General features: G+C 41.3%; 2 protein-coding genes and 1 long non-coding RNA gene across 5 annotated transcripts in view; 1 reads left to right on the plus strand and 2 right to left on the minus strand.

Annotated features, from left to right (window-relative positions):
- SEMA4G (semaphorin 4G) overlaps positions 1-22,835 on the plus strand; it is a 126,915-nt gene that overhangs the window by 90,414 nt on the left and 13,666 nt on the right. For all 3 annotated transcript variants that reach the window (XM_072131147.1, XM_072131146.1, XM_072131148.1), the window contains exons 9-14: positions 6,059-6,222; positions 9,740-9,884; positions 10,225-10,447; positions 11,001-11,116; positions 15,548-15,702; positions 17,756-17,817. In XM_072131147.1, the coding sequence (XP_071987248.1) occupies positions 6,059-6,222; positions 9,740-9,884; positions 10,225-10,447; positions 11,001-11,116; positions 15,548-15,702; positions 17,756-17,817 (865 nt within the window). The remainder of the gene's footprint in view (positions 1-6,058; positions 6,223-9,739; positions 9,885-10,224; positions 10,448-11,000; positions 11,117-15,547; positions 15,703-17,755; positions 17,818-22,835) is intronic.
- LOC140106622 (uncharacterized) overlaps positions 1-22,835 on the minus strand; it is a 126,872-nt gene that overhangs the window by 2,968 nt on the left and 101,069 nt on the right. Inside the window, exon 3 of the long non-coding RNA XR_011850822.1 lies at positions 17,613-17,748. This is a non-coding gene — a long non-coding RNA (uncharacterized lncRNA). The remainder of the gene's footprint in view (positions 1-17,612; positions 17,749-22,835) is intronic.
- On the minus strand, positions 18,377-21,815 carry LOC140106620 (uncharacterized). The gene has a single exon (XM_072131149.1). The coding sequence runs from the start codon at positions 21,509-21,511 to the stop codon at positions 19,043-19,045; it is 2,469 nt and encodes an 822-aa protein (XP_071987250.1). The 5' UTR covers positions 21,512-21,815; the 3' UTR covers positions 18,377-19,042.

Consider the following 22,835-nt stretch of genomic DNA (forward strand, 5'->3'; position numbering starts at 1 on the left):
GATGAAGAGAGAAGGGAATGTATATGTACATGGTTCATAGTATCATAGTATATAAGGCTGGAAAAAGACACAAGTCCAACCTTTAAGAATTAAATAAATGTTTTTTCCCCATAACCCGTGATATTTTTTCTCTCCAGAAAGTCATCCAGGCCTCTCTTGAACATGTACATAGAGTCCGCCATAACAACCTCCTGCGGCAGAGAGTTCCATAGTCTCACTGCTATGTTATTACAGCTATAAAGTCTCAGCTTTTGCTGTTTACTATTTGTACTTGACCAATACACAATTTTTGGGGCGTGAAATAGACTGTAAACTATGAAACCAAGTCCTGCGTTCTGTAGTCCTTGTAGTGATTTGTTTTAATTTGCGTTCCTGGCACAGTCTCGTCTATGAAGTGAAATGGTCTCGGCAGATCTCTTTATTCATCATGTTTCTTGTGTTAACAGAAGGCAGTAAACGTGTCTCTGTGGCGGCTGTTCTAAAATATCATGAAATCGCTCACATTTGCCCAATTTAAAACCAAGCTATAAATGTATAAGCTTTCTCTAAAAAGAGCCTGTAAGAAGCCTGTTTTCCCTGTGATCTCATTTTTGTTTTACACCATCAGATAGAAGGCAGACAGATGGTAAATTTGTAAAACATTTCCTTTTTGCTGGGAACAGATTTCACCATTCAGACATTAGGACGTGTGTCTGTACATTGAACCCGGTCACACAGGAGCCAGGTAACACATTAACATTGACCAACAGTCTGAACCGTGATTTCAATGGTTCAGTGTCACGACAAAAATCTGCTTCAGTTTTTGTAGCAAAATCTACTGGGCTTTCTAAATAGCGCAGGTCTCTATTTTCACTGTGACAAAATCTGATGTATGAATTGCTAGAGGCTGATTGAAATAAGTAGTATTGTTCTGACCCTGTAATAATACAGGGCAGAGCAGTCAAGGGTAAATGAGGAGGTCGCACAAGCTGTGTGAAATAAACCCATAGGAAAATACTTCTCTTGCCACAAAAAAATAAGCCCTCTTATGCCAACATCAGATAAAAAAAATAAAAAAGTTATGTCTGTTGGAAGTAGAGCATGAAAAAAAACAAAACCGTGTCCTGAAGGGTCATTTTAGGCCATGTCCTTAAGGTACTAATTACTGCTGCTTAGAAGTACAGTATGTCCGCAGATAACAAGCCCTCATACAGCTCTGTAAATGACTTTTGTGGTGCGGAGAGTAAAACACTTAAAAGGTGACCGGTGTTTGGTGGGTAATTTTAGTTTAAATGACTGATTTACTGATTTTTGTACAACACTTTCTTCTTTATGAAGAAATTTTCACCAGGTCTAATCTGGTGAATAAAAAGGCCACGGTTCATCATCGGCTTTGACCACAATAAGCAATAAACAGTGCAAAGTATAAGCCTCGGAGATCTGTGTTACTATGCCCCTGTGTGTATAGGAAGGAGCAGATGGGCTGTGAAAAAGGGAATTTTTAATCCATGTGTGAAACTTCTGTAACTGCTCTGTGTAGGTCTTTCAGCCTGAAGAGCTTTCTGCTCTTTGCAATGAACTGTTCCACAGCCCCTCCCTTCTGCTCTGAGACAACTGTAAGTATCCAACCAAAATGCTGATACAGCTCTTACACCTAGAAGAAGAAGGGACTGTGGAACTGCACTGTACAGAGAGCAGAAAGCTCTTCAGGCTACAGAGCATGTTGTAAGAGCTTCAGGCCTGGTTTATAACTTCACTATTCACAGTCCTGCTACTACTGGTTACACAGATCTCCAGGCTGCTAACTAAACCCTAAAATATACTAACACAATCTGGATTTTGTTACTGTACATCACACGGGACTGGGTAAGGGTGTGCTGTAAGATTCTCTACAAGGTGCTACCTAACAGTCTTCAGCTTTGCTTGGTCAAAACTGCTGACAGATTCCCTTTAACCCCATTTTTTTCAAATATGACATGTGTCACTATAAGTGGTTATAACTTTGGAACTCTTTAACATATCCAAGTGATTTTGAAATTGTTTTCTTGTGACGCTTTGTACTTCGTGTTTGAAAAATTTTGGTGGTATGTTTTGCGTTTAGAAAAATTCTCAATGTTCAAAATTCAAAATATTCTCCACACATCGTCATAACAGCAAAACTTAATAACTAATATTCACAGAATGTCTTCTTTATCTGGATATGTTTTTTTTATGCATTCTCTCATTTTTGTAGGATGTTATGGGGCTTTGAACATTAGGTGCGATTTTTCACATTTTCATTAAAAAAAACCCAAAATCCTGCTATTGAGGGACCTGCTCAGGTTTTAAGTCCCTTTTAAGAAGCCTAAATAAAAATAAAACCCCATAAATTACCCCATTATAGAAACTACACCCCTCAATGTACTTGAAACAACTTTTATGACGTTTGTTAACCCTTTAATTGTTTTACAGGGGTTAAAACAAAATCGGATGCGATATTGAAATTAACATATTTTTTTTTACTAAATTAATGTGTTTTACATGAAATGTACAAGAAGGAAGGGGGAGGGGGAGAAGGATCCAGCAACTAGATCTTATAAATTCATAGTATCATATATACTCGAATATAAGCCTAGTTTTTCAGCACAAAAAAAATCTGCTGAAAACCCAAACTTGGCTTATACTTGAGTAAAAAATATATAGGTTTTACCAGGTTTTTGTGGTAAAATTAGGGGCCTCGACTTGGGTCGGCTTAGGAAGAGTTGCTCCTATCAGAAACTAAGAATCTAAACTGTGTATTAGTTTCTGTAGAAGAGGAAGAGGGTTCCTCTTGGTCACTTATCTACAGACACCTTAGACCTGAACAAATAACGCTGAGTTAAGCAATTCTGTGATAAGATACAAAACCCAAACAATAGCTTTTCTCTCATTGAGGTCTATGAAAGCTCTCAGTATTCTGTCAGTACACATACAGAATATATATTGCTATTTTGGTATTCGAGTAGTTTAGTTTTTTGGAGAAAATGTAAGCTTTTTGTTTTATTAGGTGTGGTGTGTATTTGGTATATATATTTATTTATTTTTTTTAAACTTGTTTTTATTTATTTTTTCATAAACATACATATAATATTCCAACATAAAAAATTGTACGTTGGGATTCTTGTCTTAGCCAAAGCAGTTTTAATTTTATTTACAGTCCATCTCCTTGAGTCTTGTTGCTAGATTTCTCTCTGCTTTGGTACAGGTTTAGTTTGCATATATATGTTCTGTATGTTAAAGCTGGGATTAATAATACAATAGAATATTAGATTGCATATCATTCAAAGGCTTATTGGACATAGGTTAACATGTAAACCGTTGTAAACACAAAAACAGTAACCATAACAACAGTGACCTGAGAAAACTCAAAGTTTACTCTTGGTGGTAAGGGCTCGCCATCCATAAGTTCCAATCTTTTTTTAAATTTGTGGTATTTGTTTTCTTGGAGATGTATGTATTATTCATAAATGCAGTTGGTGTTCATTTGGTTCACTACTTCACATATGTTGGGGCAGGTTACCTCTTTCCAATGTCTAGTTATTACAAGCTTAGAGGCCATAAGGGTGTGTGTGGTTGAGGGAGTTTATCCATATGGTCATGTCCAGTAATACAATCACTATGGCAAGAAGCATATAGAATACTGTCCACCTTATTTAAAACAGCCATACTGTTTTCCCCTGCTTCGGCCTTGCTTTATTTATATGCTGTTTTTGGTAAATCATTGACTCCAGGTAACATGCTTTGTGATGTATGAAACGTTTTTCAATTTGTTATTCCGCATATACTTTTTTCACAACTTAAATAGAAAGAAATACTAGACATGCTTTTGCCCAGAGGCTGTGCCGCCTGCCCAAAACATGTAGAGCAGTGGTGGTGAACCTATGGCACGGGTGCCTGAGGCGGCACTCTGAGCCCTTTCTGTGGGCACCTGGGCCATCATCCCAGCACACCTGAAAGGACTCAACGAATCTTAAAGTGATACTTACTTCGCTACTTGGGACTGTAGGAAGAGGGAGAATGAGTAGAGTGGGCCAAATTATCTTTGGAGGACCTCCTAGAAAGAAGCTAGAAAAATGCAAATTTTCCATCTCTCTACTGTGTTGCTGTCCTCAGGAGGCCAATATGATTGAAAGTTTTTGAAAAACAGGGAGCAATAAGTTACTACTTTAATTTTTGGTGGCACACCGCGGTAAATAAGGGGTGGTTTGGGTTGCAGTTTGGGCACTCGGACGCTAAAAGGTTTGCCATCACTGATCTAGAGGCCTAAGGGTGATGTCACACATGGCGTTTTGAACCTGTTTTTGGTCCGTTTTTAAGCAGTCCGTTGAAAAACGCATGCGATTTTTGAAAATGCATCCGTTTTTTAAAGGTTTTACCAATTTATCTTAATTAAAACCGGTCAAAAACGGATGTGTTTTCAAAAACCGCATGCGTTTATAAAAAAATGCTTGAGTTTTTGGATGGACTGCTTAAAAATGGACAAAAAACGGGTTCAAACGCCATGTGTGGCATCAGCCTTCCACTCATGAATAAGCCGGACAGCTTGAATATGATAATGACTCGTTGGACATTTCACAGGTCATTTGCATACAGCTTTAGGACCTGATTGGATAATTTTATGGTGATGTAGAGGGACAATGAAGGGATAGAGGCAATGCTTTCTAATGGCAGATTATGGAAATATATTTAGTTTGATTTGTCTGACGGGTTTTTTTTTTAATTTTTGATGCAAAACTAGTAAAGAATACAAATATTTACACGTGTGGATATGGTCTGGAATAGAGTTCTGTTGATCACATCCACAAACATATCTGCAGTCACAGTTCTTTTAGAGACCGTAGATAGTTGTAACAAATAATTAATAAATCACTCATTCTCGATTCTCTGGTTCACCTTATTGTGAGCCAATGCACAGCAGGTCAGGGCAGTGTTCATATAAAGAATGTACATTGAAGCCTGCGCTGATAAAATTGTTCACCCTCCATCAATTATTAACCTGACGATGCCTGGAATTGGCTTACACAAATATTTCTATACGGGGAGATGGCCAGGCTTAGACAAAGCAGACAGATAATTTCTACGTGTCTGCAAATAGCTGATTAGAAATAAAATGGTGAAATATCCTGGTGCCATCGTTTTCTCAGATAACATTGTGTTTACCATGTCAGGAATGTAGGTGTTGTAGTCAGTGAGTCACTGGAATGGCCTCCGTTGCCCTCATATCTCTCTGGAGGAGGGTAATGGATAAGGGCATGGGACCTTTTCCAAATAAGCACGTTGCATGTTTCAACAAGATTCTGTTGTAGCTCATTAAATCATTTATCATTCTTGTAGTCTTAAATGGGTTTGTCCGGGATGAACACAACCGAAGGCTGATAGGCTGAAGCGGTTATGTGTCATCAACGTGACATCACCACTGTAGTCTTCATTCACTGGACAATTCCTTTAAGGGGGCCTTACATTGCTCACACGCATTTTCGAATGCTTGGACTGGAGCCAATACGGAGAGGTCTTCAGTAGACCCCTCAACTCTTGATGGATTTTTTGAGGGGCCAAAAAAATTTGATTTTTATATACTGACGACTGTATTCTTTACAAGTAGTTGTTATTATTATGGTACGACTAAGGGCTTTAGTATGCTCAAAACGCAAAAGCTGAATTTGGTAGTACATGGATATGTAATTTTAGTAATAATGTAATAATAAAGAAGCTGTTGTTTTGTGGAGTGCTGGGATTTCCTATTTTCTGCTATTGAATTACTATGTTTTCCAAAAAGGTCAAATCTACATTTTATGTGTATCTGGTAAGAAGACTAAAAATTGACTTTGATATGTATTGGTCTGCTTCACGTATTACGATCAGTGTTTTGAATCTTCATAAAAAAAATTTTTTTTTACCTATTTTCCTGATCGAGGGACACAAGTTTGTTTTTAGATTTTTTTTATTTTTTTTTTTAATGGTTTGGTTATTTTTCAACTACCATAAACGGATTTTATTTACCTCCTAATTGTATTCTGTGTAGCAGAAAATATTGATTTTTTTTTTCTTTTACCTGTTTCAGAGTGATACAGGAGGCAAGAAGATTCTGCAGCGTAAATGGACGTCATTCCTCAAAGCAAGATTATTCTGCTCCAGTCCTTACTACGAAACCTTAAAAAGCGCTTACACCTTGAATGTGGGGAACTGGGAGGAGACCATCTTCTATGCGGCTTTTATGTTTCAATGGTAGGTTTTATCACTATGCTAGGAGGCTATAAATAGCTGGTGTGTATCCCATCTGTGGATCTTGTAGGTCATTACATGAAGCCACCACTATAAAGGATGTTCCATAGGATTTGTAAGTTGCTGAACTGGTTAAAGGGGTATTCCGGGAATATGAACGTCTGACACAAAAACCCTTGATGATATAAATAAATGAATACAACAATACTCAATGTCATTAGTCACAAAACGGAGCTAAAATAATATGATTTTATGATTTACAAAATTTATGGCCTCTCTAAAGTAGGTGGAGTTATCACTAAGATGGCCGCCACTGGAAACTACAAGTTCCATGATCCTTTAGTTCTCAGTAACTCCTCCTACCACTTATGCTCTGCTAACAGTGATGATCTAACAGGTTTTCTTGCACTGTTACCATAGTAATGATGTGTAACTGCCATCACCAAAACACAGGCCATACTGGATGCACTGCAACCAACCGACTACAGCCAAACGTAGTGGTGATCACATGACCTGCCCAGGCAGGTACAGGACATGTGATGTGGACATGTGACCAGCGGCCATCTTCTTTTCTGCGACGGACCGCGCGGAGGAAATTAACGGACTGATTAAAGGGCCGGTAGCATTTTAATTCTTCATTACAGTCTGTGTCACCAGCATTTTCTGCTAAGGGGAGCAAAATTTTAAATAACAACTAATTACACATTAGCTTATATTTTGAGTGCCCACTTGTATATGAATTATGCTGATTCCTGGAATACCCCTTTAAATGCCTGAGGTCCTAAATATTCTTGTAATCAGTGGGACATGACTGGGTCCTGACTATGAAGACATTGTTTCTTGCATGCTGTTTTCCTCTCTGTGTGAATCTTCTTGCTCGGCTTCCAGTTTTAAATACTCCAGATGTGCGACCTGTCACACAGAGAAGACATTCTAGGATAGAGAATAAGAAATTATCGGCCGAGTAAGCGATCCACAACGTTTAACTCTACCGAAACTGTGGAGAACAGGTCTAGGAAATGTATTGCATCTAGGTCTCGTCACATAATAGCCACCTAAAAAAAACCAACGAAAACGGAAAAAAATGCAACTACCGCATATATACTTTAGTATAAGCCGAGTTTTTCAGCATAAATTTTGTGCTGGACAGGCCCCACTCAGCTTATACCCAATATATAAAAATATAAAGTTTGTATTCTCCCTCCGGCGCTGACCCCCGGCGTACTCTTCTCTCCGTATCGCCTCTTCGGGTTCCCGGCCAGGCCAGCAAATGCACTTCTATGCAATCTGTCGGCACAGAAACCATGATGCTGCAGTGGTGCAACCTGCTGACGTCATAGTTTCTTTGCCGGCAGATCGCATAGACTTGAATCTGCCATCCTGGCTGGGAACCCGAAGAGGTGCTGTGGGGAGAAGAGGACGCCGGGGGTCAGCGCCGAATGGTGAGAACGAACTTTATAAGTTGTGGATATTATTTTAATTGGAGGGGATGTTGTGGACATTTCATTCATGAGGGGAGACTGCTGGACACTTTACTGATCAGGGGAGACTGCTGGACACTTTACTGATCAGGGGAGACTGTTGGACATTTTATTAGAGAGTAGTGGCTGCTTTTCCCACCCTAGGCTTATACTCAAGTCAGTACTGTTTCACGTTTTTTCATGGTAAAATTAGGTACCTTGACTTATACTTGGGTCAGCTTATATTGGGTATGTATCGCACATGTAAGTCAAGATATCTGGTGCCCTTCATTCCTCTCGTACAGCCTCCGTTTTACCCCATACATCTTTGCAGGTCCCCAATGTATTCCTATACTGCTTCCATTTTATATTTGTGCCCATCTCCATCTGTTCCATTGAATGAACATAGCAATGGATGCACCTGTGCTGCCACCTTCAAACAGGACACTTGGTGGGCATCCCTGTGGTGGGACCTTCAGTGATCAGCCACTTAGGACATATGTCTTGTCATAATAGGACCTTGTATGACGGGCTTGTGGCCACAGAGTAGAGCTCGTTCCTGTGTATGGACGGCACATAAGTTCTCATTATCGATGACATGAGAGGAATAATTACCAATCATTAGCAAATGACAAGGGTTATTTTTATCCTAATGGGCCCCATTCCCTGGATTTCTGCCAATCAAGCACCTGTTATGTTTAGTAATGAGATTCGGACACAAGCCGCTTGGCACGGACTTGATATGACAACCCTTCATGTGGTGACAGCGCAGAGAGATCGGCCTATTGATGGAGTAGAAGCTTTTTCTATTAACAGATGCCCAAAATTACACCAAAAGAAAACTATGTGAAATCCTGCCAAGTTTATAGAGAATAATACCCAACCAGACCGGGGATTGTTTGCTAATATCTTGTGAATTATCCAGTAAATATTGAGGAAGAATACATTTCTTTCCACCCACGCCCAGCTTGATAGAAATGTGTTTCTGCATCTTGATTTGCGTCGACCATCTGCTGCAGCTCTGAGATTAAACTGCTCACCAAGGCTGAAATATATTTTATATTTGTGTCCTATGGTAAGTGAGGCCTCCTTCTGATCCATCTGTAGTTACTTGGTGCTTGTTTGCTTCCATCTACTTTCCGTGATCACTAGAAGCTCCACTGCTGGGACCCTAACTGATCACTGAAGTAGGGGTCCCAAGCCTATTGATTGGGGGTGTTCCCAGTATTCAGACCTTGCCCCCTACTCCATTCCTCAATATAGGAAAAATATGCCGATTTTCACCACTTGCATAATGGATGGAAGCAACCTTCACTAGTGCTCCCCTATCCAGGCCCACCCCTAGCAGTGTTATGGCCCCTATGGTAGATACCCACTTTGTTGTCTAGATTGGGCAGAAAAATTTCTGAACATAAGGAATTTGGAATCACTGATGTTTGCAATCCTTGCTGCACATTAGTAAGGACTGCCTGCTTTGGGGAAGAGTGAGGGTTAATAATGTCTAGCTGTCCAAAATAATAAAAAAAATCATTTTCTAATCTGTCAAGGAGTTATCGGTGCATGCAATGTCACCCAATAATGCAGAATATCAAACCTTCCCTTGTAATTCCCTGTGTCATTCCTCTCCCCCTCCCGGCACTCGCTCGCACATTGCATAAATGAGAATAAGATGGAGTGCACAAAAAAAATCAATCCAAATAATTTGCTTGTTTGCTTTATTTTTGGGTAATCTGAAGAAATTTGTGTACGTTACTTCATTGGAGCCGAGTCTAGAAACAGATTTATCTAGATAAAGATAAATAATTGGCATTAATGTTCCAGATACATGTTGTTGTTAACAATTGCGTTATATGATCTATGTGATGCAGAGGACAGATTTGGTATTTCCATCAGAATTTTTATTTTTTATGTCGGCCATTATTAATATTTTCTGCTCTGTTTACGTCTCTGAATTTTTCGCGCTCGATTTGCTTCCTGCTGTCGTCTTGTATTGTAGGGATTTGTGTTGCCCACTAGTGGAGCGTTTAGTTATATGGAGATGTCTCTATTCTTCTACTTAGGGGAAACATGAAGATCTCAACAGTCTGTCGATACAGCTTACCCGATATTCAGAAAGTATTTGAAGGGCCTTATATGGAATATCAAGACTCTTCGAGGAAATGGACCAAATATAATGGAGAAGTTCCGAAGCCAAGGCCTGGCTCGGTAAGCGATTGTGGCTATAGGAGTTTATTGGATTTCATAGACAGAAGAACTACAGAAACAATGACTGTAATATCTCTGTTATGAAAAATACCCACTCGTAATAGATGGTGCTCCAAACTTTTTAGGAGAACGATCATGTAAACAGAAATATTTTTTTAAAGGAATTTTCTACTTTGTGGAATAGCTGTGACAGTTGCTATTTTTAGAATTCCTCTTTCATTGTTGATATTTGAGAAAGGACGACTTTGAAGGTCTTAGGAGAAATTTTGAGATGACCCTATTATGATTTCCCTGACAATGGGATGCAGTTTCTTGTAATCAGATTTTATTTTCCCCCCAGTGTATTACAAATGAATTACGGAGCGGTGGATACAACTCTTCCCAAGATCTCCCAAATAACGTCCTTGACTTTGTCAAACTCCATCCTCTGGTATCCGAGGTGGTTAAGCCCATTGGAGACCAGCAGCTTCTTTCCAAGAAGAATGTGGTATATACCCGGATTGCCGTGGATAGAGTCTCCGCCCTGGATAATGAACAGTATGATGTGCTATTTCTGGGGACAGGTCTGTATAACAGAATATTTGTGTCCGCGGTTCTGTATCTCGTTGTAGTTGGGGAGTCATGACTCTTTCTTGTAGGAGTGACAATCTCACTTTAACCCAAAGTTCCTTACCCCTCTGATGTCATTGCTTGCACTGCCTGCAAAATAACGCTTCTTTTTGGGTGTTGCTACAACCATAATCCAAATACAGGTAGACACCATCATGACTTTAGGTACTGGAGGGAGGCTAAAATGCTTAAAGATGAGGCTTAATTTGGCATATTTTACCTAAAGAATGTTGCCTATACTTGTACAGGGCAAAAGGTTCCCTATTAAGAAAGAAGAAATTCACAAAACAAGATATTACACAATAGTAGGGCAAACCGTACATATTCTTCCCTGCGGCTATACCCTGGCACATATCATAAAATGACAGGGCTTATTCCATCCATTCCAGGCTTGTTACTACTCCCCCGCTTACACTATGTTCACGGTTTACATATTTTATACCGATGAGAGTAACAAATGCCTTCTCAGTCAGACTTTTTATCTTCCTCTGGGTTTATCTACTGCAGACAATGGCTGGATTCATAAGGCTGTGGTTATCAACAACAAGGTTCACATAATAGAAGAAATCCAGGTCTTCAAGACGCCGGAGGCTGTGGAAAATCTGGTTGTATCCAAGAAACAAGTAAGATATTATAGTTTTCTGCACATGTTTTATTTCTGTGCAAAGTATTACTACTCTATGAGAAAAGTGGCTGATAATAATGGGCTGTACCAGCTCAATGGAGTCTAGAGATGTTAATGGATGTGTAGACCTACACCACTCACTCCAACAAGCTTCAGAAGATGTCAGCTGGGTACAGCGCCCCCATGAGCAAAGATTGGTGTCTTTGGTCCTACTGGTAGAAGGAAGCATCACAATATAGGGGGAAATAAATTATCATATGACCCTCAGCTGAAAGGTTCTGCCCATCTTGTTTCTGCGATCAGTGAAGGCCTCAGTATCAGCCCCGACTGATTAAAGCTCAGGGCACACTATTACAGCGGAGGTAAGATCTGGGTGCTATGCTGCCCCGACCATTAAAGGGGTAGTCCTATTTCGGCGAATCAATATTATTGTTTTGTATTATGTAAAATTATACAATTTACCAATATACTTTCTGCATCAATTCCTCAGTTTTCTAGATCTGTAATTGCTTTCCTGCTATAGAAATCTTCCATGTTTACTTCCAATAGACAGAAATCTGACCATGGTCACACAGGTGCGCGGCTCGTCAGTATCAGAGAGTTATCAGAGCTGTGTGATATAACGAGCCGCGCACCTGTGTGACCATGGTCAGATTTCTCTCCACTGGAAGTAAACATAGGAGCTTTCTGTAGAGGGACAGCAAGCAGAGATCTAGAAAACTGAGGAATTGATACACAAGGTACAATAGGAAATTGTATAAATTATTTTTGTATTATTTTTACTCAAACAATAACATATTTATATGCTGAAATGGGAACACCCCTTTAATGACCCTAGCATAGAATATATTAGAAAGTGTTGGGAGTTGTATTCTTGATGCTATTTTTTTACTATAATTAGTAGGACATTTATGGATTTGCTTACTTCAGCAGTCTTGTCCATGGGCTGTGCTAGGGCTAGGCTACAATATTAAACCAAACCCATGAACAAAGTTACGCACCCTTATTCTATTCTAAGAGCATATTGTGGAAGGTAAACCTGGTTCATGCGTTGGCCAGATGCTCATCTGACCTGAATTTACAGCACCATGATGATTTATATTGCTGCCCATTCCAGTCTGATAAACCAGGGGCACTTACTCATCGTTCCAGGAACTATGACTGTGGTAATCTTCTTATTTATTATCCATGGCCTCCTTTGATTATGCTAATGCTACAGAATGGCACCTGTGTGGCGCTACCAGAGCCCCTCCTTGCTGCAGATTCATTTGGCGATTACACTGTGCAGAAGAATCCCTCCTCCCCCCACTGTGTGAAATTACAAGTGCAAAAATAGTCAGGTATAAGATGTATTGGTATCCATGTTTAAATGGACCCTCATACGCTCTGGACATTAGCCTTTAGTAAGAGTGTTTTGCAACACTAGAAATGCGTCTGCCCATCTATCCTGTACACACTGACAGTGATGGAATACCGTTTTTTATGGATTGTCATGTTCAAACACAATGTATGTACAATGTATGAACATACAGCCATGCGCTGGAGACAGGGCCGGCTCCAGCACCCGGCATACCTGGGCAAGTGCCGTGGCCCAGAGAGCTGCCGAGGGGCCCACACATGCTTTGCACATCTTCAATCTTTACTTCCTGTGATGATGAGCTGCGTCCTGTTCCTACCCCACTCGGACAAGGCACAGCACAGGCAGAGGCTACAGAGCTGCCTGTGTGATGCAGCACATTGCAGGTTAATTACAGGCAACTGAGGTGTGTATTATGAGGTTCTGCAGTGTTGAGGTGTGTATTATGAGGTTCTGCAGCAGGTGAAGTGTGTATTATGAGGTAGTAGCTGAGTTGAAGTTTCAGTTTTATTACTTGATAGAGTGGAGGGGCACGCATTTTTAGGTTTGCCCTGTTGGTTAAATTTAGTTTGATTGGCTGGTGCCATAACGCGGCAAAATATAGGACATGTATAGTGTATTTCGCCGTGCATGATCACTGTGCAGTGAGACAATGTGTGCTCAACACACAGTGACCGGGTGCCAGATACGTCAATGGGGACCGATATGTGGCCTCAAAAGGTGTTGCTGCATATCAGACCCCATTACGTTCGTAAGAATGAGCCCTAAGCTGTTACACTGTCTAAGGAAACTGAGTACCGAGGGGCTCTGGTAATGCCAACCCCCCTCCCCCCCCCCCCTCCGGTGGATCATTCGCATAATTTTAACTGTTGATTTTAGAAGGAAGATGCCATTGAAAACAAATATTACCACAGTCACACCATCTGGATCCATGAGTAAGTGTCCCTGGTTTATCATGCTGGATTTGGAGGTAGATTTTCTTTTACTTCTTAGTGCTCCTTGACATACTGTTACTGCATGACGCTGTGACTTAGAAATAGTACGTCATGGAGCTGAACTGTCAGCAGTATCTTATAGCTGACATCCCGTGTAACACCTGTAGTTGGAGTGAGCTCCAATCACATGTGTAAACCCGTTAAATGCCGCAGCCTATGCCAGTATCGCCCTGCAATACTGATGCAAATCAATCAAAAATATATATAAAAAATATTTTTTTTTAAACCACCAAATATTATGATTTTTTTTTACTGATCTTGTTTTATATAAAATGCAATAAAATGGTTAAAAAACTCTTGTAAACTACAACATGACTCCTTGTTATGTCACTTGCTAAATGGCTTTTCACATGAGGTTTTATTCTACAAAATTAGTAAACTGTAATAGAAGCCAATGTTATAGGCAAACGTTCAGCTTTAAACAATCCCTTTAAGAAATGTGCAAACAATGCGGACTGTTCTGTTTACGAAGCACATCGGCTGTAAAAGAGAGCAATAACCTCGTGTCCTTCTACCTTTTCGCTCAAGGTCTTGTATAAAAGGCGCAGTAATTCAACGTAAAAGCAACACGAAAAGATACTATGTGAATTTTACAAGTCTTGGTATACAGCGCCTGCTCTGACTGTGTGATTTACTTTTCTTTAGAGAACTTGTAGTAAAATACTCCGTGTTATCTCTGCAGTATTTATTTCATCCATAGGAGGCCATATTCTATCAGAATTGAGGTGCATTTTAGGATACAACAATTGCATAATTCTTCTGAAGACGTCTTGAAATGAGGAATGTGTTTATATCAAGGACTTGGCTCCGCGGTTGTGCGTATTGATGGTGCATCTACTGCTCATTTGCAAGTGCAGAGCTTTGGCAGTAGAGAGACGTCATTACTTATCGCTTGGCCGCACAAGTACAAATATTTTTGAGTGTCCAAGGAATAAAAAAAGATTTTATCCTCATAATTTTGGAAATGGAAAAGGCATCAAAATGATAATTATTTAAAAAAAAGTATTGCTAATTCTGATGTGAGGAAAAACCTCACAAATTTCAAAGTGCATAGTCCTCTCTAATTCTACACTTTTAATATCAGAACTGAATATGCCTAAAAACAGCATTTTTCAAAGATTATTCTTTATATCTACCTTGGGTCCAATCGGTGACACAGGGACTTAAAAACCAGAACTTTGTATCTTACCTTTTGGAGCTGCTTTAGGTATAACTCAAGGTTTCAGTTTTGGAGTGTTCCTGTAATAATGGGATGTGCTGACATAACTGGTCTATAGATTCTGGCTGCTCGTGTTATTGGTTTGGGTTTGGATCATGCAATAATTTCTTAGAATCTCTTTGGGCTTGTTTATATCATTTAATTTAACAAGCAGTATTTGGAAGAACTTTGTGCTCTACCTCTACTTCAGTATAATTAAATTGTAGCAGGAACTTAAAGGGGTATTTTCATCTGGGCATTTACATTAAATTAAATATATACACACACATTTCTTCAAGTTCAAGAAAGTTATTTAAAAGAAATGTATCCTTGTGAAGATAATTTCCCATAAATGTAGTCATGTTGTCCCTTAAAAAAGAGATTGTTGTCCACAGATACGACCACCTCTGCTGGAGTGATTTCACAAAGAAAGAAATTGGCGGAAGTTACTGCCCTCAGCCGTCCTTTGGTAATGATCACTGGATCCAGGTGGTAAGGCAGGGCTCAGTAGAGCTTGCTTGACCACCATTGACATAGTGCGGGTGTGGTCGTACCCAGGGACAGCTATTGCATTTCTAAGGAACAACAGGACTACATTTATGGAAAATTATCTTCACACTGCTACATTTTTTTATGCAGTTGAAGAAATGTATTTATATGGCAGATTGATTTAATTAAATGTCAATGCCCAGATGAAAATACCCCTTTAATGAACTCCTCCAAGCTTCTCTGGCAGCCAGAGCAGCCTTTCATAGGACATCATCTGTATAATCACTCCATCCACTCACCTCCTACAAGATGGGGGGGATGATCTTCTAGTATATTATACAAAGTTGATCCCTACAACACATCAATTTTATCTTGTAATTTGTTTTTCAGAATAGTTTGTACATTGGCGCCCAGAGTGGAGTCCTGCAGATCCCACTGGGGGGATGTAACCAGTACACTTCATGCTATGACTGCATCCTGGCCAGGAATCCATACTGTGGATGGGATGGAGGCGCGTGTCGGGAAACTCTCACATCTCAAGACCGGTAAATTATTTTCTAACCGCTAGTATCTCGGTTTAACCATTACCAAATTCTTCGTCTCGTGCTGAAGTAAAGCAGATCACATAAAAGGTGACTGCAGGTGGGATTAGATGGATAATATGTGATTAGATGAATACTACAGCAAGGCATTCTCTGAGCAGTTGTGCCCATACAAAGCTGCAGTTCAGTAGAGTCATGGAGATCTGTGTAACTATACCTTTTTTTATACAGCCAAGTCCATGGTTTGGAAACTGACACAACTGTTTTTTTTTCTTGCTGGTGTATGGAAAAATTTTCCAGTTATATAATGGAGATAAAGTTCAAGACTTTAAGCTCTCACATGAGGGTATCCATGTTAAAATTGGATGAAGGGTTTAGGCATTTCAGCTCCTTAACATGTGGTGGGTAAAAAGGAATTGGACCCTTGATCGTTTCATGGGCTGGTGTAAGCAATTCCTTCATCATGTTATTCTTAACCCCTTAATTACTAAGCTCATTTTCACCCTTAGGACACAGCCCGGTTTTTCAAATCTGCCTGTGTCATGATATGCAGTTATAACTTTGGAACGATTTATCTTACAGTTACAGAGTTTATTTCCAGACAGTTTTTTCATAACATTTCATACTTCACACTAAAGCTATATTTTAGTTGAAATATATTGCACTTATTTGTGAAGAAAAAAATATGGAAATTTGGTGAAAAATTTTAGGAGGCGATTGCTGGGAAGAGCATTGGGTAACCCCTTACGTGCTGCAGTCATGTTTGACCATGGTGCCTAAAGGGTTAATTGTGACTATCGTGATCCTGTCTGCTCGTGCAGAGACTCGGTGGTCACATATAGCCGGCCTCATGCATGTATCACACACAAGATGTATGGAATCCTTATCCTTGCATCTGCCTATTGCCTGTATTGTACCCACTTTCGGATAAATCAAGCTGCACAACGATTTTAACAGGTCTTGTCAGTGCCGATCAACTTCTTTTATCCTTTTGCCCATAAATATTTAGACAAGATTTCTCTAACTGTATGTTATTAGTAGTGACAGGATTGTTAAACTGATGATCTAATCCAACTCTGCAGCTCTTGCAAGGGCTCTGGGAGGGTCATTCAGCTTGAAGAGCTTTCTTCTCCACAGCCCCTCCTCTGTACTTCATGTAGGAGGTGCATCAGGACTTTTGGTTGGATACTTACAACAGTCACTCATAGCAAAGGGGAGAGGCGGAAAGATCCACCCAGAACACTTGCAGGGGCTGCAAACCTGAATTAAAATTCACTTTTCACAGTACTGGTGCTACTTGCTAAACACACAGGCCCTGGAGAGCTGTGTAACCAATCCTATGCCTACCTTTGTCTAAAGTGTATTATGGTCAACAATGATGCCCGTTTCCCTTTAACCCTAAAATGATCTAGGGACTAGTACTTTTGTCAATATGATACAGTCCAAGGGCTGTCCAAAACCTGACACTAAATAAAGCTTGTCCTAGTAGCTCCCAACATGGCCGCTTTTCATCCTAAACTAACACAGGATGCATTTGGCGCCCATTCGGTTACAAAAAAAAGTTTTGGGCTTGTCTTCTGTAGCTTTAGCTATAATGTTCTAAATGTGTCATGTACTGCTGGATACTAGAGTCGTAATAAATTAGGAAAGGACGTGGATCACTGCCACCTTGTAATTCCTCCTCACGAAATCCATATCTCATGAAAACAGGGAGACAAATATGTGTCAGAGATTGGGCTGCGGCTTTACTGTAGACATTGATAACTTTAAGGGTTGGAGCACACACATTGAGGCAGAACAATATACATGCTGTGTGAACGGGGCATAAAGTTTGTGTTTTTCTCTGGATGAACACAATAAAAGGTCAACAACTGGTTAGATGAGACAAGTAAATGTGGAGAAATGTTAATTACCAAATGTCCTCCTTTCTCCCGATGTCATCCACTATTCTGTCCTCTCTGGCTTCTTTCCTGGTCGTGTTACTGGCCAGTTGACTTGAGGCCGGCGATTGTCATCACACTTCACTGTATGAATTGTTGTTCTTGGCTTCTTGCAGGGTACAGATGACGCAGGATATGCAGAATGGTAACAGAGGATGTGTAAACCACACGGACCAGGGTAAACGCTTGCTTTATTTTTACAACTTATTGCATGTTAGTAAGAAAATGAGCTTTAAAGAGCCCGGCCCTGAGACAGGGGTCAAAGCATGCACTTTACATTCAGGTATAGTGTCCATAAATCTGGGATGTTATTTGTAGCATCACTGATCGCTTTTATATATTCCAGTGTGTCACGGCGAGGACGCCGCCGCCTCGTCACGTGACGTGGGGTGCAACTGTACGGGTTAATTTAGCCTACTCAAACTTGCGCTCACCTTTCACACAGGACACAAATTGAGCATAAATCACACCTTATACAGCTCCAGCACCAGAACCAGACCTGCTGCCACCACTTATTGCATTTATACTGGGACCAATAAGTATCCCACTCTACAACAACTCTTGCTCTCAAGCAGTCACTTTGTCACACCACTACACATGCACACTCAGCACTCCAGCAGTCACGCAGTTAACCACCCTTCACAAGGCTATGAGTTCGCAGAGCATACAGGGACCAAAATTAAAGTGAAAAGCTTTAATTACAAAAAGTTGATCAGTGCATAAAGAAGATATTAAAAACAAAAGAATTACAAAGGACACAACACGGCAAAACAGTTATAAAATAAAAAGGGAGAAAAATAACAGAAACTTACAAACTTAAAGTAAATCCTGATCCCTGGAGGTGGGAGAAATAAGGGACACACTCAGCTTGTCAAGCAGCCCCCAAAATGTGAACGTCAATTCCTGGATTTCATATTGTTTTATAACTTCTCAGTTTGGTTCAGATTTCAGAACCTCCCATTCATTAATTAGTCCAGAGGGTCATTCAGGATTGGGCAAAGTGGTAATGAGGGGGGAGAGTCCAGGAATATTTAAACAGTTCTTTGTTTCCAAATCCTGATGCAGAAGAGGGGGGGTAGGGAGACCAAATGTCCTTTGGGGTCTGAACAGACCAGTCTTCAGGTCAGAGGTTATCAGGCTGTTAAAGCTCCAGGATGTCATAAAAGCTGCCTGGACGCTTCAATAGATGCCAAATATTTAAACAAAGTTTGTAATTACCCTGTAGTTAAACCAATCTTATACATTCACAATTAATATCTCCTTGACACCTCCCCCTTTCAAGATTGGGCAAATTTGAAATGACCCACGCCATTTTAAATTTTCTTAAGCCAATTACCAATAATACATAGCAGAAGTTCAGTACCATAAAAATCATTGCCATAAGATGTGATTACCTGGGCACATCAACCATCTGGTCCTTTGCCCCGTGTATAAGGCCAAGTACTATCTCCCCTGGTCACTTGTACACTGCTGTGCTGGGACCCCCTGCTGACTTTATGGCTTTGTGCTGCAGAAACACTAAGTTCTGTGTCCCCTCTCCCAAGTGTGAAACGTTTAACCCTCTCCCTGCTGGATGAAATGCCAATGGAGTTAAGTGTAGGACTACTGTACCCAGTTACATTGTGTTTTGGTTTTCCCGCTGTACAGCTATTAGAGTCCCTCTCTTTATCATTTATACTACAGGGCTTAGGTTGGACCACTGACTGAACGCTCTCCTGAGAGTCCCTATGCCCCTGCGCCACTTCCTGATCGCTCCCCAAAACTGCACTGGCAACACTCATCACTGGGAACCGGACCTCACTGTGGACCCCAGTCTCCTCTCTCAGCACTGTTTCTAGTGTACACGCTGTCTTTGGCTCATAGACACACTGCATCTCCCCAGTCTGAGTAGAGGCATCTTTGTGGCTCATGCTCTGAGCCTTACTCATCTTGACACCTCTTGTCTGCTCTAGGACCTCTCCTTGAGTAATGGCCTCCACCAGATCCACACTCAGGACCTTAGAGCTTCGAGGTGCAGATTCAGAGACTCCATCTTGGCAGCCTCTCACACCCTTCACCATATCTGCTGACTGCAGGGTTATCTCTGGGGGCCCATTCACCACCCCCTCCCCCGTAGCTTCCTCATACTGGGACACCTCTGGTTCTGGAGCAGGCATAGCCTTGCTCTTGCTATCCTGTCCTCCCTCCCAGATCAGTCCCCTTGGGCTTCTGCCCATTTTCTCATATGATTGTTGTACATCAGGCACATACACAGTTGTCATTTTTCCCAAATCATTTCCCAACAATACATCCACAGGCAATTCTTGTGACACTCCCACTTGTCTGATACCTCTACCAGAACCCCAGTCCATAAAAACCTTGGCGACGGGCACTCCTGGATGGCACCCAGTTATCCCCTTCACAGGCAAAGTCTTTTCTGGAATGATGTCCTCAGGGTTTATAACCTCAGGGCGAACTAAAGAATAACTTGCCCCTGAGTCTCTTAATCCCTGGATGACTCTATCACCCACTATCACAGTCTGCATATGGTGCTGTAACTTGTCCATATCACCAGAAAGCAGCATGACTACTGGTACTGTAGAGTAGACAGTTGCCCCTCTCTCTGGGCACGCAGACCTCAGATGACCCACTTTGTTACAATTAAAACATTTGCGCATATCCCCCTGATTTATAGACTCCCTCAGTGTAAGGTTCTCACCCACTTTGGAGACAGAAGGTTGTGATGTTGTCCTGGCTTGTTTCTCCTTCCAGCTGGTGGACCTTTGGGGGGAAGTTTCCCTCTTTGCTTCAGGCATCCGGTTGGCGGTATAGGAATCTGCAATCTGCGCAGCTTCATCCGCAGTTTTAGGCTCCCTGTCACAAACAAACTGTCGTACATCCACAGGACAAATGTGCAGAAATTGATCTTTTATCATGAGATCCTCCAGGTCCTCACGGCTGTTGACAGAAAGTCCTCGGGTCCACTGTAGAAAGGTAGTCCGTAAGTTGCCTACTGTATCAGCGTAGCTCTCAGTTGTTTCTCGCTTTACACTCCGGAACTTCTTGCGGTACACCTCTGGAGTTAGGTTGTACTTTTTAATCAAAGCAGCTTTTATAGCATCATAGTCCTCATCAAGCTCAAGAGGAAGGTCAGCAAATACTTCCAGGGCTTTGCCTCTTAGCCCTGGGCTTAAATACTGTGCCCACTGCTCACGGGGCAGATGGTATTGTCTGCAGGTCTTCTCAAACGACCGCAGAAAAATGTCCAAGTCCCCATCCTTGTCCAGTACTGGAAAACGTTCTTGACGAGGTCTTTTGGGGTCTACATCTTGGGATTGGGGTTGCACAGAATTGATACCCCTTTCAATACGCGCCATTTCCAGCCTGAATTCTCTATCAGCCTGGCGCTCTGCGGCTGCTCTCTCCTCTCTCTCTGCGGCTGCTCTCTCCTCTCTCTCTGCGGCTGCTCTCTCCTCTCTCTCTGCGGCTGCTCTCTCCTCTCTCTCTGCGGCTGCTCTCTCCTCTCTCTCTGCTGCTGCTCTCTCCTTCTCTCGCGCTGCTCTCTCCTCTCGCGCTGCGGCCGCCTGATTAAATTGAAGGATAAGCTGCAGGCGCAGGCTAGGGTCACATTCACCTAGCTGCTGTAGGGCCATTTGTAGAGACACATCCATGCCTTCCTGAGGGCTCCTGCTGTGGGTAGCCTCAGGGGAAACTCTTCCAGGATTAATGTCCATATCTTGGCTCCCTTGAGCCGTGCCAGATCCTTGCTCTGCATCTTGCTCCATCAAAGCACAAACCAGCAGCTCTTTGGACTTGTCAGCCGGGTCGATACCTCTCTGCTCACAGAGGTGGACTAGAGCCTCCTTGCTCTGTCTCTTGTAGATGGTTGCCATCACTGAGTGCAACCGTTGCCAAATAAAAGATAGAAAAGAAAAACGGGGAAGGGAAACTGTTTGCACGTGTGTCTTAGAACAGCACTGATTTGGTCCGTGTAAAACTAGGGTACTCCTTGCAAGGATTCCACTAGTCCTTAAGTGCAGGGGTTAGTTACTTAATCCCAACACTTAATGCTCTGACAAAAATGAATTTATCCCACCGCTGCCACCAATTTGTCACGGCGAGGACGCCGCCGCCTCGTCACGTGACGTGGGGTGCAACTGTACGGGTTAATTTAGCCTACTCAAACTTGCGCTCACCTTTCACACAGGACACAAATTGAGCATAAATCACACCTCATACAGCTCCAGCACCAGAACCAGACCTGCTGCCACCACTTATTGCATTTATACTGGGACCAATAAGTATTCCACTCTACAACAACTCTTGCTCTCAAGCAGTCACTTTGTCACACCACTACACATGCACACTCAGCACTCCAGCAGTCACGCAGTTAACCACCCTTCACAAGGCTATGAGTTCGCAGAGCATACAGGGACCAAAATTAAAGTGAAAAGCTTTAATTACAAAAAGTTGATCAGTGCATAAAGAAGATATTAAAAACAAAAGAATTACAAAGGACACAACACGGCAAAACAGTTATAAAATAAAAAGGGAGAAAAATAACAGAAACTTACAAACTTAAAGTAAATCCTGATCCCTGGAGGTGGGAGAAATAAGGGACACACTCAGCTTGTCAAGCAGCCCCCAAAATGTGAACGTCAATTCCTGGATTTCATATTGTTTTATAACTTCTCAGTTTGGTTCAGATTTCAGAACCTCCCATTCATTAATTAGTCCAGAGGGTCATTCAGGATTGGGCAAAGTGGTAATGAGGGGGGAGAGTCCAGGAATATTTAAACAGTTCTTTGTTTCCAAATCCTGATGCAGAAGAGGGGGGGTAGGGAGACCAAATGTCCTTTGGGGTCTGAACAGACCAGTCTTCAGGTCAGAGGTTATCAGGCTGTTAAAGCTCCAGGATGTCATAAAAGCTGCCTGGACGCTTCAATAGATGCCAAATATTTAAACAAAGTTTGGTTTAACTACAGGGTAATTACAATCTTATACATTCACAATTAATATCTCCTTGACACAGTGTATGAAAAAGCTTCAGAAACTTCTACAAAGAGCTCTCACAGGGGATCTTTAACCTTGAACTTTAAAGGGGTTGTACCCAATTTATCCTCTATCCTCTAATAAGCAGCCGTCTCCGGAACTTCTGTTGAAAAAGGAAACTGTCACCAGGGACCTAATTTTCATTAAATACAGGTTTCAAAAGCC

This window comes from Engystomops pustulosus, chromosome 11 (genome assembly GCF_040894005.1).
Source record: "Engystomops pustulosus chromosome 11, aEngPut4.maternal, whole genome shotgun sequence".
NCBI classification, from domain to species: domain Eukaryota; kingdom Metazoa; phylum Chordata; class Amphibia; order Anura; family Leptodactylidae; genus Engystomops; species Engystomops pustulosus.

Coding starts and splice junctions, on each gene's coding strand:
- LOC140106620 (XM_072131149.1), bottom strand. CDS start 21,511: ATGGCAACCATCTACAAGAGACAGAGCAAGGAGGCTCTAGTCCACCTC.